Below are 26458 nucleotides of genomic sequence, written 5' to 3' on the forward strand. Positions count from 1 at the left end.
TTAATGGCTCTGTGACTTGGAATACTCTATGGTACCCAGAGTTATGTACCCAAAATATCCCAAGGTACATACATTCCAAAGCCCAAACTGATGTTGTGCAGGGTGTTCCTTCTCTCTGGTTGCCCTTATCCACTTTTGAAGTGGTTATAGTTTGTACTTAGAGCAGGATAACAATCTTTTCTACACTTCAAATCGTAGACTTTTAAATAGAAATTTGTGCAACAAATTTATTGAGCATGGGCTCTGTGCCATATACTTAGCAAGAAATTGGAGTAGGTACGAGGAGTCAAAAGCCCTTCTCCCGAGAGGTGCTTACCCTAGTGGGTGAGAGTTGAATGACTGTCACAAGAATGGATGAGTGCTTAGCTGACATGGCATCCAAACCTTTCCTGGTCCCCTGCCAGAGTTCAAACCAAGTATTAACTCTCACACAGGACCAAATATTTCTTCTTAGCATTCCTTATCTCTGTGATTTTATATTTCTGCACTTACCTATTTAATGCACGTATTTGTCGTTTGTCTCTGGGCTTGTAGAGGGTCAAGGTAAAGAAGAAACAGCTTTCTTCCATTTAGCAGCACCTGATACATGTATGTGCTCAAATATTTGTTCAAAGAATGAGATAGCCTGAGAGGAGAAAATTACAGATCTGTTAGTGGAGCAGCAAGAAGCCCCAGAGGAGGTCTGACATTGGAATGACTTTCAACTTTGAAAGATGAAGAGAGGTTCCCAGTGGAGAATAAGAACACATCAAGGCCAGGAGTATTGCGCATCATGGAATGGGAGACATAGTTGCTGTTTACTGTGTGAATAGGAGGCTAAGCTGAGGCCTAGACCATAAATTGAAGGTCTTTGGTATTTTCAGGTTTGGGTTTTCTCCAGAAGGGGAAAAAGAAAATGGGAGAGATAAGTTAAATTCTGTGAAAATGAAAAAAAAAATCCAATTTTCCCTGTTACTAGGATTGTTTTAATTCTTAAATTCTGAATGCCAGCTGTGAGTTTGTTTCCTTTTCTTCTGCATCTTGTCCATTTCCACCTTTAGGGCTTGCTGTGTTTACCTATTGCCAAATACTCACATAGGAGACCCATCCCCAAAGCAAAGGTCACCAGGAAATTTTCAGACCTCCATCTAGCTACATCACTTTGTTTCCTGGCTCCTGTCTTGAGTAGCTTGCTCTGCGAGGCACATATAAAAATATAAAATGTTCTTCTCTTGCTAGAGGAAAAAAAAAGCAAGAGGGGTCAGCAAGTCAACAACTACTAAGCAACCTTTCTCTTTAGAAGTTCATTGTCTTTGGGTTATTTTTTTGTTTTGTTTTGTTTTGTGTTTTGTTTTATGTAAACCTGGCTAACATACAGGCATATAGCTGGTATTTACAAATTACTCATTAAATTTGTAAATACCTTCATGTTTTGGAGAAGCTGTTTTTTCTTTTCTCTCTCTCTCTCTCTCTCTCTCTCTCGTGCATGTGCATGCGTGCATGCGTGTGTGTGTGTGTGTGTGTGTGTGTTTGGTTCTACCCAAACCTTTCTATAAAATGTCATTTTTTAATAAGCAATGAGATCTCTTTTGGATATTATTATTCCTTTGGAAGCCAGTGATTTGTGTTGAAGACAACTCTCTCTATATTATTTACCCTGAATGGAATGAGATTGGCTGGAAGTTCTGCCTCCAAGGAAATAGCAAAGCTCTGATTCATACTCATTTGTAGTTTTCAAGTTAATTCTTTTATCAGATTTCCTTTTATTTCCTACTGGGCCAATGTGAGCAAGTTTGGATGGAGGCAAAATATCTGCTATATATCCTTTCAAATTTATGATTAAGAAGGTCACATATACATTTTTAAACAGACTCCTTTTTGATAATGAATGAAGAATAAAGTTTTGAAATGCCATCAGCTACAAAATTATTCATTTTTCTTTTTGTTGGTGTTCTTTGCTGGTTGATTGCCTGATGATGGTGAGAGAGGGCCAGGCTGAACCAAGTTGTATTTCTTGTCATTCCTTTGACCACCTGGAGTAGTTTTACTAGTACAATAGTCTGCCTGTGGCCAAACCATTAATGACCAAAAAAAATTGTGTTTCTTTTCCTGAGTGCAATTTCTTCCCCAGGCCAATTGTTATGAATAAATAAATGAAGAATTTCACTTTACGAATTCAAAGTATGACCAGATGAGGAATATAAAAACTAGTCTCTTCTCTGCCCAGATTCACCCTGTCCTTATCCCTGCCATGCTTTCTACTGCTGGGGTGTGCTCTGCCAGAACTCCACCAGAGAGGTCTTTTGACACCTGTGGCTTTTAATTGGGTCCAGCTAATGCTATGGGAAGTCAGAGAATGAGAAAAGCAAAGTAGGGAATTGTGACCCATGATTTCCTCTCTGTGTGCTCATCTAGGACTGATAGTAACTTTCAAGAGAAAACTTCTGCCTGTCTGGCCTCCTGAAGGGTTCCAATTAAGGCTTCCTCTACTTGGCCCTCTGAGCTTCTAGGAGGGAAGCAAGGTGTCTTGTCTCTATGTTATATCATAGAGACATTGCTTCCCCATGACCTTTTTCAATAGTCCTTTTATAAATAAAGACTTCACAAAGTATCTTCACTTAAAGTTACTTTGAAAGGTCACTCTGCCATTCTCTATATAGTATATACGATAGTCAATGTGTAGTCTACACCTACACATTGGAACTTGGTTCCTAGAGGAGGCTGTCAATTGGGAATTGGACCCAGACAAACACTTCTAACATACTTCTACATCTAGATTTATCCTTTCTTTTAGTGCTTCTAATGGCAGGGAGATCATTAACTCTTGGAATGACCTATCCATGGTTAGAAACACTGTTCCCATGTTACATTTAATTCCAGCTCTCTGGGATACCTGTTCTTTCTGCACTGAGACAAGAATAACAAAGGCTAAAGTTCAAAGCAGGTTCTGTGAAGACTAGAGCAATGAACTCAGAGAAATTTATCCTTAAAACATGTATTTAGCCAACAGATTTTCATCTGACAGAAACATAATGACTAACTATATTTAGATGTATGTGTAAACCCATAGGGACCACATGCAAGAAGGCTCATCATATTTTTATCACTTATGAAGTACCTAAGCCCCATCAGTTAAAATGTAAGTGAAATGGATTTTTCAATCCATAAAAGAAGAAGCCTTTGACCTTTTTGTTCCCAAGTGAGAAATCAAAGTCGCTGTCACTTGATACAATTCAAAGACAGAATTCCACTGTGAGGCTGCTGTTGAGGGTGGTGAGACATTAGAATGTGGTTGGCCAAGTCATCAAAACGTTAATAGCAACATCCATGTGCTCACTGTCCTCTCAGTGCCAGGCGCTGTGCTCTGTGTATTGTATGTGCTACCCCATTTAGTCCTCATGACTACATGAGGCTAATCCTGTTATTCACTTCAATATATAGAAGAGTTCCGCATAGACAGAGATCAATGAACCTGCAGCAAAGGGAGACTATGACCTCATGTATGCCTAGACTCAAAGGGAGTATAGCCTCAGTGGTTGATGTCAGTCCTAAATCTAGGCCTCTGGGTGTTGTCTTACATCTTCAGGTGATTCATATTTACACCAAACTTTAAGAAATGCCCCTCTACACAATTGTTATTATGAATGCTCTCTCTGGTTCTCTGGGACTGTTGCTTCTATAGGAATGCCTATAAATCAAGTCCAGCTTTGGCTTTTCTTTCTTTGAGCTGAAAGACTAACCTTTACCCTCACTAACCACCAACCCCACTTTAGTCTATGTGGTGTAGTCTTCATTAGTAAATCTCCAAGAAAGGCTGGACTATTTCTCTTATGAAATATCTAAACTCTACTGGTTAAAAGTCAAGTAAAATGGATCTATAAGTTCTTAAAGGAAGCCTTTGACCTTTTAGTTCCCTAGGGAGGAATAAAAATCTCTGTTACCTGGTATAATTCAAATATAGATACCATTATGCATTGGGACTATTGGGGAGGGTGTTTAGGGGTATGAAAACAGAGGGAACAGCCTGAACTTTCCTCCCTCCAAAAAGAAAGTGGACGAAGCCTCTTAGAGCCTCATTGATTTCTTATTATAAGCTCAAATATATAACATGCTCATTGTTATGGGAAAAACAACTACTAAATGAAAGTGATTTCTAGTTTCAAGAAGGCATGTGTTACTTGACCCTGACATTGGAGAGCCTGTCTTGCTTCTGCTTCTGTTGAATGAACTAAATATGGTATTGAGAATGGAATGGGGGATGGGGAAAGAGAGCAATGTACCTTCCCGGTCCTCTAATGCAACTAGAACCTGACTGTGATTTTTCCCTTGCACATGTCCCAAAGGAAGCTGGCTAAGAAGCAGAAGGAGACACAGAGTGGAGCCCAGAGGGAGATGGGCCCAGTGGCCTCAGCTGACAAACCTGCCACCAAGCTCAGCACCACCCGCAATGATGAAGGCTTCTCCTCCAGTTCTCAGGATGTTAATGGATTCAGTAAGTTGAGTCAACTAGGGTTAATGGAGTATCAGTGGTCAGTTTTGGGCCTGGTACATCTTCTGTGTATCACTCACAATGACTAAGTCCAGTAAAATATGGGATCAGAATGCTTTCCTGGGAAAGCTTTGGGGTAATCCAACCTGATGTAAAGAGACTATTTAAGAATATGTGACTCTGGAGAGGACTCAGCCAATGGACATGCCACATGAGCATGAAGACCTGACGTTGGATCCCCAGCACCCAGAGAAAATGTTAGTCTGGGTAGTATTTGCCAATAGGCTCAACACTGGCTATATGGAGGCAGGAGAACCAGCCAGTCTAGCCTAATCAGTGAGCTCCAAGTCCAGAAAGATCCTTAAGAAATAAGGTAGGGAGTGATTGGGGTACTTACAAGATAGCAACTACTGATGTCCACATGCACATACAAGCATCCACATGTAAATACATGTGAGTATGTGAGTGTACACATACCCATAAAACACAGACACACAGACACACACACACACACACACACACACACAGAGAGAGAGAGAGAGAGAGAGAGAGAGAGAGAGAGAGAGAGAGGTGAGAGGGAGAATCTATGCCTATGCAGATAGAATGGGAACAAGTCATCTTAGAGACAGGTAGTTAAAAATAATAATGGTACAAAGAAGGAGGATGTGACCTTAAGGCAAAAAGCATCCTGTACTGAATTTAGTGGCTGACAATTTTCAAAACTATTTCATATTTTACTTTGTAAGATAGATGAGTCATTGAATGTTTCTGTCTCTGTCCCTAATATTTAAGTAACAATTTCTAAAACCTCAAGGCTTCTAAGTTTCATGATGTACATACTGGAAGCTGTGCCTCCTGAGCCCTATATAGTTCTATTATGTCAAGTCTATCTTTATTTTCATGCAGAGTTAATAAGGCATCCTTGGCTAATATAAGTAGTTTAGATACTAGAGTTGACTCATCCAAAGAAGAGCTCCAAGGCTTGGTAGATATAAGCCTAGATTGGTGGCTAGGCTTAAAAATGCTGCCTTTCATTCTTATCTTTCAACCATGCTTTAAGCTAGTTCTTTCCTTTTCCTGGATTGAATAATAAGCTAATACCTTTTCACTATATATTTTATACATTATAGACAGAATGAACCACATTGTGAGAGTCCACTTTAGATATGGCCTGTGTAGAGGATGTGGCATGATGAGAACATGAAAGACTAAAGGAAACCGATATATTATGCCACACCATCTAGGATGCAAACACTTTCCTTTCATTTCCACCACAATCCCATGAGATACTTAGTGTTGCAGATCCTATTTGGTAGGTAAGATGTGTTTGTTTCGGCTTCCCAGAGTCACATAGATCATTTTTTTTTCATGGACTTAAGACCCCTAAGCCAGAGTGCAGCATATAACTTGGAATGGTTTTTCCAAACAAAATCTCCTTGTGGATGAGAGATAGGGCAGTGGTTGGGGGCTGTGGATTTTGTAACATTATCCATGTAAATACCATGGTTAGGAACCTTGAGGAACACAATGATGATTTTCAAATGTAGTATCCTTTTCCTGTATTCATCAACTGGTAACATTTTTCAGCATTGACATTGGATTGCACTTTCTCTCACTAAACCAAATAGCCTGAGCTATTTAGAAACTCAGTTGAAGCTTTTAGAATATTTTGGGTATATGGTTTCTATGATGTAAAACAGCTCTTCAACACACCACAATAAAATTAATCTTCTCTAAGAAGTGTGACCTTGATCCAATAACAGCAATGATGTGTGTCCACAGTCAAAATTCCCTTGAGAACCCAGGATATTCTGGTTCCTTCACTGTAAATCAGGATCCAGACAAGGCACTCACATTCCATTTAGATTGTCCTCTCTGTCAGCTTCCCTATAATCCCTAGGTTTATTTCCTCAGGAATCTGACAGTTTTCAAAAGTCCAAGATGGTTGTTCTGTAGATGGTCTACCACCAGAGCTGTCTGATTGACCATTATATCTCATTTAGGTTAATTATTTTGGAAAAATACACAACATAGTGGTATTGTTTATTGCTCTCAACTTTATCAATTGACATGTGATATCACTCTGCCCCTATTAACAATGCTAAGTTTGAATAATACTTAAGGTTGCATAATGACTTTTGCAACAAAAATCTAAAAATACACTGATGATCTTATGAACAAATACTTAATTTTTGCTGCTTCTTCCTCTGAGATAAGAGGCAATCTGTGATCTACTTTATCACACACACAGCCCTTTCCTGCCTTAATCTGGGTGAATTACCTGGATTTATTTATTTCCCAGGGATTCAGAAAGCAGAGAAGACAGAAAGGTACAGGGGCAGGCTAGGAAGTGGGCTTAGCAAGTTCTTGAAGAAAAGTTGCCCCTGAGTTGCACTGAGGTATCTCTGGCCCTTCTAATGTGAGTATTGCAAGCTTTTCTTGAAACTGGCCCTCCTGGTACTTACCCATACCAAACCTCTCCTGCCTCATGTGCAAACTATTTTCTTGTTAAAAAGGCACTCTGGAAAGACATTAGATGCCAAAAGATTATGGTCCAAGAAGCTTGACAATCACTGTGACCCAAAATTGCAGATGTTTAATCTCAAGTGTCATAGTCACATGGGAAAACAACCTAGATCACACTAATTTCTTGGATTTCAAAAAGAAATATCACCACTGTTTTCACTGTGAAGAATAGTTAGACCCTCGAGATAAAAATGCTTAAGACTGGGGTGGATTCTTCCCTAAAGAGGAAGAAAGGAGAATATTCAGTCCTCAGGAATCCGAGGAGGCATTTTATTGAGGATAGTCTTCCCAAACAATTCAATGTGTAGGGTGTCCATATTTTACATTTGTATTGCATGCATATGTAAAACCATGTGTACTCTATGTACCTGTGTATACATATTTATTTTAATGATATCCCTTTTTAAAAGACAGAAAAGAACAGCTTTCAATTGACTGGTTATATTCAATTATTATGAAATCTTGCATTTGTTTGAATCACTGAATATTTTAGAATTCTTTCTGTGCATCTAGTGTCTAGGGCTACAGCTATAAACACACTCTGGGGATTTTTTTTGAATGCCCTAAAATGCATCAGGTAACTTTTAAAATGCCCTATGGAACCACCGGGATGAGATTTGAAGGGGAAAATGTAAGTAATGCTTACACTGGAGATGTAGAAATTGCTTCTAAAATCACCCTGATGTATGTAAAATTGAATCTATTTTCGTGACATTAGGAAAGTGGCTGTCTGGCTTCTGAATCGGCATCTTTAAGAGCGACTGAGATTATGTGCAAATTTTGAGACAGCATTGAGAGAGGGAGGGCAGGAGAACAGTTGTTACATTGGGTAAGAGTGTAGAAGGACATGCTTTGGGCAATTATTTCATTATTGAGCAGGTGGGCCATAGCTTTATTCAAATTCTTCCTTCTCCTGCTTAGATCTGTTTTCTGGCCTTATGTATTACCAGTGACTGCTACGTTTGGCAACACCTATTCAGTCAAGCCTCCCAATACTGTATAGGAACAATGATCTCTAGGGCAGCAGGGTGACAGGGCTCTGTCAGATATGGGATGTTATTCGGAGTGCTTAGGCATTCTTTTAAAAGCAGTGCATGAAACATTTCAAGGACAAACAATGCGCATTGTTTTCCATTTAAAGAAAAGCTGCCTTGTAGTAGGTAATCTGATTGTGATCTTGGCTGCCTTGAGTACTTGTAATTTTTTTTTCCTGTGATCTTTAGCCCACTGGGATTGTTTTCTGGGTCTTTCTTCAAGTACTCACCTTATATATCATTCTTACTTCTGCTTCTTTATCTTCTTATTTGCATGTCTTCTACTGGATCATGTTCAGACTAAGTGAAATGCTTGAAAACAAACCACACTTGTATCCTTATGACACGAGAGTTTGACTATCCACCATTCTCATACCGCATTTAGACTTCCTTGTTCACTGGCTGCCTTTGACCACATTCTCACGGAGCTAAAGTTACAGGAGATTGGAAACCATCTAACTTGGGCACCAAGAACCAAACTCAGGTCCTTTGGAAGCACAGCAAGCAAGAGCTTTTAACCACTGAACCATCTCTCCAGCCTCCAGATAAATACTTCTCTTTGTGCAACACATTTCAAAAGTAGGCCCTTATTTTCATGCCATAGATAACTTATAGGTTTAATGTGTTGTCTACTCTACATGTAGGGAAACTAAGGTACAGAGTACATGGTCTTTGCCATAATTGGGACACATTTTTCCTTGTATCAGTTAAAGTCTATCCACCCAGAAGTGTCAAGAATTTAAGGAAATGCCCAACAAGAGAACTCATAATAAAACAATAGTAAAAAAAAAAAAAAATAAAACCAGAACATTATAAATAAAAACAGCAAAGTCAAGTCAATGCAACTTTATAATGTAACTATGTCATAATTGAATCTAAATATGCAGGCTAGATCACCTGTGTGATTTGTGTGTGAATGTGGATGTGTGTGTGTGTGTGTGTGTGTGTGTGTGTGTGTGTGCGTACAGATATTGCAGCAGTTACTAAATTTGAAATATCAATCTGTCTCTCAACTTCCTGGTAGCAAACAAAGAGGAGAATAACTCTGGGGAGTACCTATTATGCACTGGATCTTTTGCTTTTTGTAAATTCCTCTTAAACTTCCCCAGAATTATGTGATTTCTATATTACCTTCATTTTGAAAATGAGGGAACCAAATTTAGGGCAGCTAAAGTAAACAAGCCCAAATCCACATAGCACAGAAATAATAGAGATGAGATTAGGAGCCAAATGGAGTTATCCACTCTCAAACCAGAGCCATTAATTGTAGCGTGACAATTGTCAGTTTCACTGAGTAAGCCATTGGTAATGGCAGAGACAGACATCACTATTCCCCAGTTATGGGCTGAGTAAATTTTCTACCATGTGAGCAAATGCTGCCACAGCATCTCTGTTGAACACAGAGGTCCATTTCTGGGTGCTGCCATGGAACCAGTTTGAGTGCCAGGAGGTGCTGAACTCTGAGGAGCATCTAAGTCCAGCCTTGCAGCAACCCTGTCCTGACCATACATTTGTTGCTAAACCCACTTGACAGTAAACTGATACATTCATATATTAAAATATCTTCCTTAAATTCTTTAAAAAATTGTTAAAGAAATCTGCATCCAAAAGCACACATTCTCCTTTGCAAACTGGACATCTTTGTCTCTAATCTTTATCAATCCCTCTACCATGAAGCTGGGTAGAAAAGAAAAGATACAAAGGCAAAATAGCCCTGCAGAGTGAGAGGACAGTGCCTCCTCCCATCTCTATTCATCCAAACTCCTGCTGCAGAAGCACCTGCCCAGTAGATACTCTTATAAACAGGTTCTGTGGGAATTGTCCCTCTAGGAGATTCCTAGGAAAGCAAGACTCTCTACCAATGGTCTCATCCTCATTATTGCTGTGCTGGAGCAATCTGCAAGAAGATACAGAAATAAATGAACAGGAATGGCTTCTGGCCCATGGCTCACCACAGGGCAGGAAAATGGAGGTCTAGACAATAAGCATCTTTGTTGTATGACTTAGTGCTGTGCAATCTCCACAAAGAACTCCAGGACTCTCCCCCTGTCTTTGTGACCAAAATATACCTAGGAGTACGTTTCATGAACAAACATGTGTATTGTCTTTCATTTAAAGAAACACTGCCTTTTCTTCAGTGATCTGATTTTGATCTTACTGTCTTGCGTATTGATAATTTTTCTTCTGTGGAATTTTTTTTTTTTGTTATTCCTTTTCTGGTTGTTTCTTCAGGCACTGTCCTTGTATATTGTGTTTATGTTTTCTTTGTTTTATGCATTCATGTGTCATCTTTTCCTGGCTCATTTCAGTCCAAACAGAAATGCTTTAGGTGCTTTTTTTTTTTTTTTTTTGATGATGATGATGATAATAGCCCCTGAAGCCTGAGGCATGTCCCTGTCGCTCAACAGACAGAACTCATAAAAGAGTTTCTTTGGGCTACAGTCAGGAAATGTTCAACTTTGATTCCCTCATGGGATGGTGGAGCAGACATGGGACAGGCAGAAGGAAGCACCAGGTGAAATGCAGGCTACATTTTAGAGATATGCTGTGTAACTGGAGACATTGCCATTGGGAAGATAGATAGAACTTTAACATGTCCAGGGGTTGGAGGGGATTTTGGTAAACTCCTTGAGAAGGCGAGCCAGCTACAGAAATGAGTCTTGGCTTTCTCAGGCATAATTGTAGACTTGGTGGTATGTGATGTTGATGATGGTTCCCTCCATCAGGGACCTATATAAGTTATTTTGCTAAATACTTTTCTATATTGTATCTAGTTCCAAACAGTATGGCCAGGTAGAATTTTTACACTGGTGTTATAAATAACATCACTGTAGCCTAAAGTCCTAAGCATAGTTCCTGGGTCCTCTGTGGCTTCTTACAAAAACACACTCTGGCCACTGCCCAAGTCTCTGACCACCAGATACTCACTGACTATTTATTTATATGAACTAATGAATGAATGAATGAATGAATGAATTCATACTAAGATCTCTCTAATCCCAAACCCTTAAACTTTTCTCAGAGTGATTTTCCTCTTCTATGAACCTGAAATCTGTCACTATGATTTCAACTCTTTTTTTTTTGCCCTTGGTAAAATATTTATTTATGCTAATACATCATCAATGTATTTTCAGTATTTTGAGGTAATTATTTGTAAACTGTAAGATGTTTATTAGAGACTTAATAGCTAGTTGTTGCCTGGGCAAGGACTATACAACATTTATTATACTATAAAAACTTCATAAATATTAACATTTCTCCAATCGCTTAGGAAACTACCTTACACGGAGCAGTTGTATGTTTTAAATCTAAATTTTATTTTAACAAGTTATATAACTTGTGGCTTAAAAAATCAGAATACTTTTAACAACCAGAAGCAACAACTGACATAAAAAGAGCCAGTACTATTTAATTTCTTACTTTTTACATTAGTGTTTTAGTATTGAAGGAAGAATGATCAAAGAAATGTCCCCTTCTAAGCCATCTTCCAAAAGGAGCAATATATGAGTGTTTCTTAATTTAATAAATATCTTTAATAATAGTAACTGTGAATCTTTAAAAAGTTCTATAATGTACTTTAAAATGTTTCCATACAAAATACTTAATACTTTATAAAAGTTTTAATGCTAAATTTGTTCATACAGAAGTTTATCCAAGATTGTTGTTTAAATGACACACTGTTTTATGACAGCATCTTATGGCAATACCTTACTTCTGGGTTCATTTGAGTAAGATGAAGTGTTTTCTTAAAATGAGATATAAATTAGTTACTTGATCAGTTTTCAAACATTGTTAAAATATTAAACTTTTATATTCTTAAATTTATAGCATGTACCATGTGTGTCTACATGTATTTGTGTTTAGGAGTTTGAACACTTGTTTAAAATTTGATTTCTCATCAACACTTTTATTTTATAGAAAGTTCTGGTAATTTTTTGCTCTCTTAACATTCCCTGAAAATCCTCTCTTGCTAGAAACAACTCCTTTATTTCTGTTTTTTTCACCTATGAACCAATTGGGTAGCCTAGCGCTGGCTTTGTCTGCCCCCTGGTGTTGGATAGGGTAATGGAATTAATCTTTCTCTTCCTATGGCACCCACCTCCACCCCATCTATTAAACTATTAGACTGGAGTTTCTCTTGCACCCAGGTTCTTCTTACGTGCTAACTTGTTCCTCTTCAGTTATCTGGCTTTAGTAAAATGCTAGTCCCTGTTTTCAATCTGCTCAAGACCTCTTTTGGCCCTTCTTTCTATTTGACCCATAGTTATAGAGTAGAATTCCAAGGTTAACACTCTATTCCTGGCTAAGACTTCAGAGAGCTGTCATCATCCTCCCTGTGGATTTCGAACTGGCATTCAGAATATACTGTTTATGCTTGAATTAATGTCCTAGTATCTATCACGTGGCTGCCTACTATAGATACCACTGTTTCACCCAGGTCTGGCACAACCAGCCTATGTGAAAACAACTTTCAGACCCCAAAGGAGAGATGATTGGATGTTTTATTTATGCCAAGTCCACCAAGTTATGTATTACTTCTAACTGTATCAGCACTGACATCAATTACTCTTCCATATCTGGAGCCTCAAAAAGGAAATTTTTATTTATATTTATGGTAATAGTTATCCTTGTTCAAGAATTAATGATATTGTGGCTGGAGAAGTAGCTTAGAAGTTAAAAATTCTTGTTGTTCTTACAGAGGATATGGATTCATTTCCAAATACCCACATTATGGTTCACTGACTTCCATGGGGTTCAGTGCCTTCTTCTGGCCTCTGTGGGCACCAGACACATGGAGGTAAAATACTCATAGACATAAAATAATAATAAATAAATCTTTTTAAAGTGGTTAATAATATCTTCATTTCAATGCAGAATACTTAATATCATATTTATTAGCCTCATTAGCATATTTGAGAGGATTAAATAAATATTGTAAATTGATGATTTAAAGATGAGGAAATCATGACTTAAAAATAGAAATAAATGGAGCTCCTAAATCTCCACAGCTTTAAATATCAGAGTTAGACCTAAAACCTAGGTCTGTCTGAAACCCTTCCTTTACACTGCCTTATGGAATATTGGCATTATTATTGCCGAAGAAACTCAAGCCTATTCTAAATGTATAGAAGTCCACTGAGCTGTATAGAGTTTGGGTTTGGTTAATTCTGGCATGAGATGCTTTTATTTATTTGCCAATTTATAAAGAAAAGAAAAGAAAATCGGGTCCACAGACTGTGTCATCCATTTAAAGCAGTGTGTCCCAAAGCTTTGTCTCCAAAGGAACACAATCAGAGGGATAGTGATTAGGAATAAACACATTCAATGTACTTTTCGGCAGGTAATTCCAATGAAGTTCAAGTTCAAAAATCACTAGCTCAAGGTACAGCCAAGGTCTGTCCGACTCCAGGGCTCCTGTGCCTCATTTGCTAAATTGTCTCTGATATTAACAGAGTTACAGGCTCACTGGGTGGGAAGGATCCTGACTTCTCCTTTCCCTGGAGTGGCTGTTTCAAAAGGACATTGCTGTCAGAAGTAGTTGACTTGAAGAATGCTAGCATGTGTCAATACAACTAAGGATCTGCCTGTCAAGGGTTCTCTCTCAACCATATGGGATTTTCCTCTCCTTTTACCTGAAAAGTGAACAACTTAAGAGTCAGGATGGAAGGAGTGGAAATTTCCAAGGTGGAAAAATGATGAGTCACACAGCAGAAAACCAAGAGCTGAACGGAGCTTCACTCAGAGGAATGCAAAAAAGAATTGCAAAAATTCTGTTTGCAGGAACAATTATCTTTCTGGTTGCTCCAGGATTAAATTGAATCTGGGAGAAGAATTGAATGTTACAAGTTTGCCACCTCCAGATTTATTGAATATTTTACAGGGATTATTGAATATTTTGCAATCATCCACTTGACTGACAGATAAAGGACATGCTTATTAAACTACTGGAAACCCAGAGTTGTATGGAATTGTTTGCTCTTCAGAACAGAGAAATGGGAATGTAAGTGGTGCTTAAGAAAGTGGACAAATTGTCCATCACAAACACTACGAGCTAGCTTGTGGCAAATTGCTCAAAAGAATTTTGAACAAAAATGGATGTAGCACAATACACAGTAAAAATTAAGAAGTGTCTAAGATATTGTCTGATCCAGGTTTCTTTTATTAGAGATGGAGAATTTGGTCCTGGTGGATGGGGTGGCTGGTTTCTAAAGAACATTCATTAAGTCACTAATGGAATTAGGAGGAGTTGGGGGCTGTGACCATTCTAGCTCTTATTCAATAGTTTCCTTCCAAGGGTTGAAGTGCTATGTATACTGTATAATCTTTAGTGGTTTGTCTTCTAGTAGTTTCTGCATACATCCTACTGTCCCCAATCTGATTTCTGCACAAATAGAACCTTCTCAAATTGAATTATCCTTTTCATCTTCTCGTTATGGGAATAGCTGAGGTGTTCCTTTAAATATTCATTGAATGCAGACTATAGGGGAAATATTATAGGGATTGTAAAGATAAATAAGACACGGTCTCTGCCTTCAAGGATATTACTCTCCTCCACAAGGAGATTTGTAAGTGGATCTGTTTCAATAAATATGGTAAGTGATAGAAGAAAGGCATGTATAGTGTCCCAGGAACACCAATCAGAGGCACAGCAGATAATTAACTCTGTCTAACTGGGTTAGCAACTGCTCATTTAAAGGCCGTGCAAGAGAAGACTTGTCCCAGATGAAAGGTACAACAGCTTGGATGCATCTAGAGCATCACAGACTCAGAGACAAGAGTCCAGTGCTCTCTGTTGAAAGCACATGGCCTGAGATACGACTGGCCTGGTAGTTAGTTGGAACTTACTAAGGAAAGGGCCTTCCATCCATGGCCAAGTTAAATTCACATTCCAGGAAGGCTAACCTATCTGAAAGCTGAATGACCCTTGGTGCCAGGTGTCTTGGTTTGTGCTGAATCCTGCCCTCATGGGCCTTAATCTTTGCATTGTAGGAGTAGAGACAACATTTTGCCATCAACAGACCTTCACTGTCACTGTGAACTGGTGCAGCTATTCCTTCCCAATAGCTTTTCAAAAGGACATCAGTGAAGCAACAAAAGCTGAAGGTGTTGCTGGCAATTTATGCTCAGCCACTGCATCTCCAGAAGAAAATAGAATAGTCCTCCACACTTCACAGGTGGTCCTGAATTATAACAGGGTACTTAGAAAGTGCTTCTTAGAGTAATCAGGGATAAAGAAAAGATGCTGGAAATGTAAATATGCAGTTGCTAGGTAGCAGAAGAAACCAAGTCAGAGAATTTTTTTTTTACTCCTCAGCTCTAAGCTACAGCCTGGATAAGTGAAAAACACAGATAATTCTACTAGCTAACATTTTGTGAGTAATTGCTGGACAAGGGGCTTTGACTGACTCATTTCCTATAATACTGCAAATCGTTGTGGTGCACATTAAAGAAACTAAGGCTTGGAGAGTTGAAGTAACTTACTTGATCAAGGTCATACAGGTCCCAAGGAAAGCAAGCCTGGGTTTGAAGCAAAGGCTTATGGGATTGACCTATCAGCAGCCACTCCTTCTAGTAACAATTCCTTTACTTGAGTCTCCTACTCTCCTTGTTTCTCTTTTTCTACAGCTGTTTTCTCTCTTCTATACTGGGTGCTCTTTTTTGTTCTCAACCTCTAACCACTGAGGTACCTGGGTCTTAGTCCTGAAGCTCATCTTTTCTGTTTTATTCTCACTCCAGTTGGCTGGTGATGATGCTGAGATGGTAACAGGCCAGATTGGAAACAGATTTTGGTTGGAGTGGGTGGTACTTAAATCTCAGCCATTAGGTTTGAGACACTATGAGTCACTGCAGAGGTGTCAAGTAGGCAGCTGAATCCAGGTTCTTGAAATCCATCAGAAAATGGCCTGAAGACACAAACGTTGACTCTGTCTTATACACAAGGTAATTAAAGCCCCTGCTATAAATAAATAGAGAAACTGAGGATCAAATGCCTCTGACTCTTAGAATCTTCCACCCCCTCCTCTGAAAATGATCTCTGAGGCTTAGGAGAAGGAATTGCTATAGGTATCCAATTTAGATGTAAGCATTCTACTGCCTTTCATTCTTCACACCTTAACCAGTTATGGGTCTCTGTATTAATTAACATCTACTGCTAATAGAACCTTCTCTAATAAGGGTTAAGAGATGCACTAATCAATGGGTATACTGGTTTGTTATGATAATTTAGTTTAACTCTGTGTCTATTTAGCAGAATAATAGTTATAGGTTGTTCCCTAGGTCACAGCCCTGTCTACCCCTAGGTTCTGTTCCTGATAATGGTGCTTATGAGTTTAAACTTATTGAATGGACCTTTTAAGTTAATCAAAAATGGTTAATTACTCCCATGACATTTATACCACTATTGCACAAGCAGGCATGTCTTGCCAGGCCAGTAAGTATTATAGATCAAAGAGTTCACAGCTAGGTAAGACTGGCAATTGCTTTATTCTGGTAGTGTGAACAGCACCTTCTGAAACTAGAAAAACTATCCCATAGGAATGTGGCTTCTATATCAGTACCAGCTCAATTTTTCCATGTTCTCTGATTCAAGTGTACATGTCTTTAGTGACAGATTCTTATTGTCAAACTCTGGAGGGTAACCAGAAACACTGACAGCATTCTATAATATTTGAGGTTTTGTTGTAACTCTCTGTCCAACAAACCATTCAATGGCATTAAGGTTTTTATTTGGTAAGTTGTGGTATCTGGTAGGGGTGTTGTCACCCTGTTATAGGGTTACTCTATGTAGAGTGTTTTGATATTTGTGTGTGGGATGTGTGTGTGTGTGTGTGTGTGTGTGTGTGTGTGTGTGTGCGTGCGTGCGTGCGTGCGTGTGTGCGTGCGTGTGTGCGTGTGTGTGTGTGTGTGTGTGTGTGTGTGTGTGTGTGTTCTATAGCAGTAAGGTTCTATATGTCTTCCTTGAAAAGTCTTTATTGTTAGCTATATCCCCATATGTCCTCTTCTACTCTGCCCTCCAAGATATGGTGACTCACACTTTCAGTTCCAGCACTGGCAAACTGAGGGTAGAGGACCAAAAGTTCAAGACTAGCCTCACCTACATAGCATAGAGACCAACCTGACTGATTTGGGATCCTTGCTCAGAAAACTAGAATGCAACCTATTAAAATAAAGGACAGCTTATTCTGAAGTTTCAATACATATAGAGCTCATGTAGTTTTCTATATACCCATTCTCTCTGTTCATCTCTGCACAAGTCATCATCACCTCTTACCTCAGTAAAAGGTCATAGTCCATAAATAATACATATAGCTGTCCTGGATGGCTTTGTGTGTCAACTTGACACAAGCTAGAGTCATCAAAGAGGAAGGAAACTCCGTTGAGGAAATGCCTCCATGAGATCCAGCTATAAGGCATTTTCTCAATTAGTGATCAGTGAGGGAGGGCACAGCTCATGGTGGGTGGTGCCATCCCTGGGCTGACAGTCCTGGGTTCTGTAAGAAAGCAGACAGAGCAAGCCATGGGAAGCAAGCCGGTAAGCAGCACCACCATCAGCTCCTGCCTCCAGGATCCTGCCCTGATTGAATTCCTGTCATGATTTCCTTCAGTCATGAGCAACAAGGTAGAAGTAGAAGTCATATTTACCCTTTCCTCCCATCTTGCTTTTTGGTCATGGTGTTTTCTTACAGCAATAGAAACCCTAAGACAATAACAATAAATACTAAATAACCTCTATATCCATCCTTATCTTTCTCTACTCCATTTTCCCCATAACAACCAAGAATATCTTTTTAAGCTCCACATAAGGATAAGGAGCAAAGGTAACATCATGAAATTTTAAAGTATTCACACCTCCCAAGCTGTCACATCTTACTGCCCTTTTCTGTGAACTTCAGCTATGCTGTCTTTTTTCACAGGATTTTATTTATGTCATTTCTCTATATAGACTGTGCTGGACTAACTATAGGTCACAGGCCACATCTAACCTAAGGTATCTGTTAATATAAATAAAGTTTTATTAGAACATAGTCATTCCTGTTTTATATTTTTTTCAAGCAAATTGTAGCTTTCTTTAGATTTATTTTGTTCATGTATTTATGTATATGGGTACTTTGTCTGCATGTACATTTACACACCAAAAGACAATATCAGACAGCTGTGAACTGCCATGTGGGTATTGGGAATCGAACTCAGAACATTTGGAAGAACAGTGAGTGCTCTTTTTTTTTTTTTTTTAGAGAATATCAGCCCTCATGCCCTCTGCAACAGTTCCTGGCTCCCCATCACTGTAGCAGGTACCTGAGGCCATTAGACAGGTACCTCTCTTTCAGGAGGAGAGGTTCACTCTGCTTCAGTTTGCTTTGTGGCTGTGGTAGTGCACATGCATGCATGGCAGAGTTAACATGCCAAACACTTCATGGGTGTGGGAAAAAAGGAGAAGATGGCATATAGAGCTGTACTCCTCAAGGACACAACCCAAGTGGCATGCTACTGGCCTCATCTCTTGAACTTTTACCACCTCCAAATAATAGCACCCCAGGGACCAAGGTTTTCACACATAGACCTTTGGAAGAAATTGCAGATCTGAATCATAACAAGGCTTCCCCAACTCAAGCCTTAAATTGTGGGAGGGGCGCTGCCTGATCTGTCAGTGAGTGCTCTTAATCACTGAGAGTTATCTCTCCAGACTGACCTGTTTACATATTTCTATAACTGCTTTTGTGTGTGATAATGTAGTTAGTTAGTTAATTGCCACTTGGCCCACAAAACCTAAAGTATTTACTCCCTAGCCTATCACAAAAACAAGCTCTGGCCCCTAATTGATTATTTTAGCTCTTAACTCAAGCGTTTATTATTTTTTTATTCTTCTAATCCCCTTATCCAACTCCTTCCCTTTTATCAGAAGTATCACTGAGCTGTGTTTCCCAATTTTCCCCCTCAAGGCTGACTGCAGTTTCAAACACATTTTTTCTAAGATCTGTTTTATGAAAGTTTCAAGATAGGGAAAAGCATTTACAGTTTATTGCTTCCCTATCCTCAGCATGTAGTACAATGTCTGTCACAGAACAGAAACTCAAATCTCTGTATAACAAGTGGATGGGCAGACACATAAGGATTGGAAAGAGAAACACGATATGCTCAGAAGACTAAACAATGTTTGGCATACATGGTGCCCCATATGGTTGTACTATTTTCACCATCTATAAGTGGATACAGGTAGAGGGGCAGGTGAAAGAATGTACCTTTGCCAGTCAGATGTCACCCAGATCTTAGCCCCTCTAGTGCATTTATAACCAACCTCAGGATTCCAATACTCAAGACATTTTTACACATTCATGTTCATGGTTCCTGGAATTCTTGGAGTTGTTAGTCAAATGAGCCTTTGAAACTTAGCCACTGGATCCTCAGGGAATGTGGTCTAATCACCCCTCCAATTCCTTGAGCAGTAAGGGGAATAAATGAGAGGGCTTTCAGGTGCATACAAATAGGCAAATCTGTTTGGCTGTTTCTTGGCTCTGCCAAGTAGAGAAGGCAACAGAAATAGCAAAGCAACATTTGTAACACAGATTTAGTTCTCACCTGGCTGGCTGGCTGCACATGTAGGCATGGAGATATGGCTAATTTGAGGGTGTGCTGTTGACAATGAGCACCTGTTACACAGGTCTGGCCTATGTAGCCATGGAGTGCCAGCTTCCCCACTTGCCCTGGGAGCCACAGGCTTTCTATGATTAGTGAAACTTACTAGTTAAAAAGGAAAGCTCTTGGGCCACATTGGTTTTCTAGGTTATGAGAGATATTTCTGGATGAGTTGAGATATCTAGGTGAGATGCATACCTGCAGGAAATGTGATTAGGCTCCATTGGTTAAGGAAAACATGGTAGAGGAATTAGATTTTACAGAAACAAATATCAGAGTCAATCAAGGCAGCAAAGGAGAAGCAAGTGACCAGTCTATTTATCACATAAAAATTCGATGACATGAGAAACAGCAGCTACTATGTTTTGTTCACCGTTTAGTGGGCTAGGAATTTGGACAGAGTACAGGGGGATATTTGTTTCTGCTTGATGATGCTGGGATGTCCAGAGTGGCTGGTAATGGCTATGACAGTTCCCCTTGGGCCATATGTCTAACACTTCAGTTCTTTCTCAAAGTAGCATCTACTGGGGATGAAATGGCCAAATGGCTCTATTGTTTGCATGTCTGATTCCTGGGCTGAAATGACTCAAACATCTGGAGCAAGCTAATATTGTTCTTTCCCCCATGCATTTGACAGGCTTCCTTACAGCATGGAAGGCGCAGAGAAATCAGATGTCTTCTATCATCAGCAGCTTCCCCCAGAGAGTGTATTTCAGGAAAGTTGAGAAGAATGCCAATTATCTTAAAAATGAGGTCTATGTGCCTGCGTCACTTCCATGGCCTATCATCGTCGGGAGTAGTCATAGGCCAGCTTAACTTGAAGAGACTTGGAGGGCAGACTCTGCAAGAGAGATGGCTTATGCATACTGGAGGGGAAAGAAACAATGTAGTTGGAGGTTTCTTGTCTCACCTGCCAGTTCCCAAGTAATCACTCTAAGGCTTAATTATAAAGATTTCACCAATGGCTCAGACATATTACTAACTAGCTCTCCCAATTAAATTAACCCATTTTCATTATTCTATATTTTACTACAAGGCTCGTAGCTTGTTACCTCACATCTTGTTTCCCTGGCTGCTACATGGCATCTTTCTGACTCTGCCTTCTTTTTTCTTTGTAACTGTTTGGAATTCCTGCCTAGCTATTGGCCAAAACAGATTTATTCACCGAACAATAAAAGCAACACATATTCTCAGCATACAGAAGGACCTCTCCCATCAAACTAATGGTGTTAATGGCCATCTACTGCATATTGTAGCTTCTCTGGTGAGGTTTGAGATGTGCACTAAACTATAGGTATAATAACTAATCTTCAGGAGTTAGTTTGATACCATACCCCTTTAGTAGCAGGTTCTCCCCTAGAGTCTATGACCTGTGTAACCATGAGTTCTTGACCCTAAGAAATTAACACAAAGACCTACAAGTAGGTCAAAATGCAGAGAATGAGATACTGTGAAATACTCATCCCTAAATGGGAATTCTGTAATGCATACACTCCACCGAGTTTCAAGACTCATTGCAGAAGAGTAGGCTGAAGGATTATAGGAGGCAGTGGCAGTGGACGGCCACAAGAAAACTGTTTCTCACACACATCAGGAAGTTGACTGTCAACACTGAGTGAACCTGGAGCAAAAGAGACCTGAAAGTCTGCCCCCACAGTGACACACTTCTTCAAACAAGACCATACCCACTCCAACGATGCCACACCTTCTAATAGTGTCATTCTATGGGATTATGAAGGCAAATTACATTCAAACTATGAGTTTCCCCCAAAATTACTAAAAATATGTACTTTCAAAGACTCTGTGAACATTAGGAACATATTGGCACACTATTCTAAAAGGAAAAAATGAATACACAGGGACAAAGATGAATGGCAATGTCTGCTCTGGCTAAAAGTCAGAATGACCAGTATGGATAGTTGACAATTTCCCAGTTTCAATTTTTGTAAGCAGAAATTCTGCTGGTTACCAATAGTTTGTCAAGATACCTGCAGATTTTCTGACTCTAGAAAGTTCTTCTTTTCTCATGTATAATTCCTTGTGAGGGTAAACACATACTTTCAAAGTGAGATGGGATGGCTCAGCAGGTAAAAGTGTTTGGCCCCAAACCTGATGACACTAAGTTCTATTCCTGGGAACCACAAGATAGAACAAGAGAACCAATGCCAATAAGTTGTCTTCTTAGCTCCACTTGCCTCCTCTGGACACACACACACACACACACACACACACACACACACACACACGATTTAAAAGTTTTAAAAAACAAGGGTCTAAATAAAAACATTAACTTTTCCAGAGCTTTGACAGAATGCAGAGGGTGGAAAACGTGTTAGTTTCTATGTGTGTGGTCCTCACCCTCCATGAAACCAAGCTATCTCTTGCATTTTTTAAGTAATCTCATTCAATTTGACACACAATTATGAGTGGTGTGGCCTCTTGTGGTACTTGAACTATTAGCTCGTTGGTATTAAGTGGAAGGAGATGAACGTAGGCAAGCGAACCACAGACTGGGTCCTAAAGAATATAAAAGTGTTGACATGTATTGATTTCTGCAAGGAGGTAAGGTAGATGTTAAAAGTGGAGAGAAAGCATTGCCATCAGTTTTATAAAGGTCATCTTGGTGACTGAAGCAAATGTTCTGGAGGTAGAGTTGATGAAACTAAGCAACGCAGGTCTTGTTTTTCCACGGAAACCAGGTTTCTAGGAAAGTAACAGCACAAAATACTGAGTCACACAGGAAATTTTGTTACATACACACACACTTGGAGAATTAACAACCACTACAAAAAATTGGAATGGCCAGCTCCTTGAAATGAAGGGGTAGGGAGTTGTGCTTTAGCATTACATTCCTAAAACTGTTTTTAAGCCCTGGGTATTGATTGGATCTTCTGGCTTGCTTCATATTTTCTTGGTCAATCAATATTTTGAGAGCTTGATACCTGGAAGTATTTGGACATGTTTGATTTTGCAATGAGTGTCATTATTCAGATAATAACTCATTGGGACAGTTCGGTTTTTCCTAGGTGAAAACCCCTTTTCATCTTCAGAGTCTTTGATCTGGGTTAGATGAAATTCCCTCTGATCTGTAGATGTGACAGAGGCTTAGAAAGCAAGGGAGTCATTCCAGACTAGCAGTTACGCCTGTCCCTACTGCAGAGGGGACCCCAGTGGTGAGTCTTGAACCAGCTGTGCCCCATCACACACCTCTTCATGCAGATCTATTCTCTGGCCATTGTCACTATAAGCTTATCACTCTGACCTGTCACTATCCTTTCAAATTGATCTATCAGCACAGGTTTATATAACAACTCAATGACATTGCTATGCTTTACTTATAAAAATAGACACTTGCCTAGCCTGTTCTGAGATTTAAAGATGTAAATCTCACCATGTGGGTTCTACCAGCCCTTTCTACCCCAAACAACAACTCCTTTTGCTCTTGGAATAAAGTTTAAATGTACCTCATAATCCATAGAGACCAAAGATGAGCTGAATTGAATTCTGTTTGCATCTTTATTATTTCTCTCTCTCTCTCTCTCTCTCTCTCTCTCTCTCTCTCTCTCTCTCTCTACCTATCTATCTCTATCTATCTCTCTCTGTGTGTGTGTGTGTGTGTTTCTGACTCTCTCACACACATTCTCTGTCTGTGTGCTTACACACATAAGCATGCATGTTTATGAGTGTGCATGTGTGAGGGTGCACAGGAATTCATATACACACATGTAGAAACCAAATGTCAATATCACATGCTACTTTTTTTTTTAATACAACTCCTTCACTGATTGGCTAGACTGACTGCCCAATAAGCTCCTGGAATCTGTCACTCTCCTCCAGCCTCACCCTCGACATTTGAGCTGCAGATATAAGTCACAATGCACTGATTTCCATGTGGGTGCTAAGGATCTAAACTCAAGTCATCATTCTTGCATGGCACATAATTTATTGACAGAGAAACCTCCTTGCCCCCTCCACCTTACGTTTTGAGATGGGACCCAGAGCTCACCAGTTTGTCTAGAGTGGGCTGGTCAGCAAGTTCCAGGAATCCTTATGCCTCCACTTACCCTGTGCTGAGATTACAGGCATGTGACCCCATACCCATACCCATACCCATACTGTTTTCTGTGAATAATGAGCACCAAACTCAGGTCCTAGTACTTTTGTGGAAAGTAATTTTCCAGCTGAGCATTTCCCCAGACCTGTTGACATCTTTAATTGCATCTCTGGCTACTGTCTGGTTTGCTTAATGCATCCTAGAAATATTACCTTCCCTCCCCATTCTTTGAAAACACTAAGCACTTTCAACATTGTGGCTTCAACAATTATGTTGCTACCTTCCAAAATATTGTTCTTCTCTTTCATTTTTTAGCCATCATTCCTACTTCAGGACTGCTATTAAATGACAGTTTTGGAGGGATTTCTTGAATATATAATCTAAACAGTTTCCAACTTCTTTATTTATAATTTTTAACTTTAACTAAAATCTGAATACATTGCTTTCCCTCATCCCTTTCCTCCCTCTAATCTTACCTTTATCACCTGCCTCCAATCCCACCTACTTTTTCTCAAATGGATGGCCTTTGTCTTTTACTTGACTAATACTGTTACACACACACACACACACACACGCGCGCGCACACACGTGTGTGTGCGCGTGTGTGTGTGTGTGTGTGTGCATGCATAAACATATATAAAACCTACTGAGTCTGTTTGGTGTTGCTTGTGTGTACATGATTTCAGGGCCAACCATTTTGCATTGGATAACCAATTAGGAGCTCTAGGCAGTCATTAGTTTCTTGTACTTGTTTCTGTAGATGTAGAACTCTCTGCAACTCCCTCATCTAAGTTAACATGTCTATTGTTCAGGTCTTGTTTAGGCAGTCATATTGTTGAAGTTTCATGAGCATAGCTTCCCTGTCATTTCTAGGAGACAGAACCTCACAGCAGACTTCCTGTTCCTTTGGCTCTTACTGTCTTCCCACCCCATCTTCTATGATGTCTCCTGAGCCTTAGGTGTAGAAGTTGTGCTATAAACATATCCATTAGGACAAGACTCTCCCTGGTAAGTTGGCCTGTGCATTATGAACAGTTGTGGTTTTCTGTAATGATTTTACATCTGCTTCAAAGAAAAGCTCCTTTGATTTGGGATGAGAGCTACACTTATCTGTGAATGTAAGATTTAGAATGAAGTTAGGGATTTTACTGGTTTTGGAAAGTAGGTTCTGCTCTAAGATCCATGACATTACTAGCCCTTGTATTTAGCTAGGTTTCTAGCACCAAACTTGATTTTTTTTCTGCTGATAATCTTAAATTCAGTCAGACAGGTATTGATGATCACCCAGATATAAATGCTGCTATTGTGCCTTTAGGGATGTCTGGCTATACTGGTCATTATTGTGCTTTGTAGGAATAACAATTGGATGATCATGCTGTGTACTTTGTCTCTCAATGTGTATCAGAGATGCCACTTGTGAATATGCTTAATTATTCTATGTATTTTGTGGCTAATATTAGCATCTCTAGTAGCTTGTAAAATAACAGCATATAGAACATTCACTTCTGTTTTAGCCATCATTGCATTCTTGGAGATTAGAATGGTTCTTGATATAGAATTAATAATAGATAATTATGTGTTGAATAAATCACTTATTAACTTTGTAGGCAAGATGGGCCATGATGGTTCACTTTTAATTATTCAATATTCGATCAACTATTCTTATGAATTGCTAAAATATATGAAGTATTGATGACTAGAAGACTTCTAAAGTTACTCTTAACTTTTAACCCCATAGTGGAGAAAGGAAGATCAGAGAAGCAATTGTACTGGCTGGAAAAGGGTATATTGTACATTTTGTGTGTCATTTCTTAGAAAGCTGTAATCTGGTATCTTTGTCTTTGTCATTAATTCTAAAGGTTCCATCCCAAATGCTTACTTCCTTGGGCTTCACCACATAGAAACACTCTTCAGAAACACTGCATGGACACTACTGCCCTTCCACTTGTGACGTCTTCCTTTGCCTTTTACAAGGTTTTAAATTTCTAATGTTGCAGATTATCTGTCTTCAGTTTTATGCTTTTATATATCTTCCATATGTCTATAATAATCTGAAAATTCTTCTATTAAACATGGTACAAAAGATACTAACACTTATTGAATCCTAAGTATGTGCCAAGGACTATGCCAGATCCTGTATTATATTCTACCATAGAGTTTTCTTAATCTGTGAGGTGGTGATTATTAATGGAACTAAGTTTCCATTAACTAAGCTTCCATTGGCAAGGGTAGAGATTGAGATTCAGACAGACTATGTAACTTCTTTAGTGCCACACAGCTATCAAGTGGCAAAGCTGGTTTGAAAACTAATCTTTTGATTACATGTGATTTTATATGATAATGACCTCTGTCCCTAATAATGAGAAATAATCATATACATTCAGCGTCACTGAAATAATGTACCACTTAGGACAGTGAGATCTTCAAATCCCAAGATAGAGTCTATTCCTTACTCTATTTTTAAGAGTTCACTAAACTTTTCAGGATGTTGTTTGTTTCTTGAGTACCTGTTCACTATATGCTAGCATATCATAATTCTTCTACCACATAGTAAATAAACAGAACTATAAAACTGCTTTCTGAGTCTTTTGAAGGCCATGCTTCAATAGTAGCAGAAAGAAGAGACAAATGAGTAACAAACAATTAAAGATGAGTAAATTATGTGACATTATAGAAATGATAAATTCTCTGAAGCAATAGGACAGGCTGATTGGGATTAGGGTTACAAGTAGTCAAGGGTTT

General features: G+C 39.1%; 1 protein-coding gene across 1 annotated transcript in view; it reads left to right on the plus strand.

Moving 5' to 3' along the window:
* Ptprt (protein tyrosine phosphatase receptor type T) overlaps window positions 1-26458 on the plus strand; it is a 1080054-nt gene that overhangs the window by 954718 nt on the left and 98878 nt on the right. Inside the window, exon 16 of the mRNA XM_051187222.1 lies at window positions 4323-4471. Within this exon, the coding sequence (XP_051043179.1) occupies window positions 4323-4471 (149 nt within the window). The remainder of the gene's footprint in view (window positions 1-4322; window positions 4472-26458) is intronic.

Source organism: Phodopus roborovskii, unplaced genomic scaffold (assembly GCF_943737965.1).
Source record: "Phodopus roborovskii unplaced genomic scaffold, PHOROB, whole genome shotgun sequence".
In the NCBI taxonomy this organism is placed as follows: domain Eukaryota; kingdom Metazoa; phylum Chordata; class Mammalia; order Rodentia; family Cricetidae; genus Phodopus; species Phodopus roborovskii.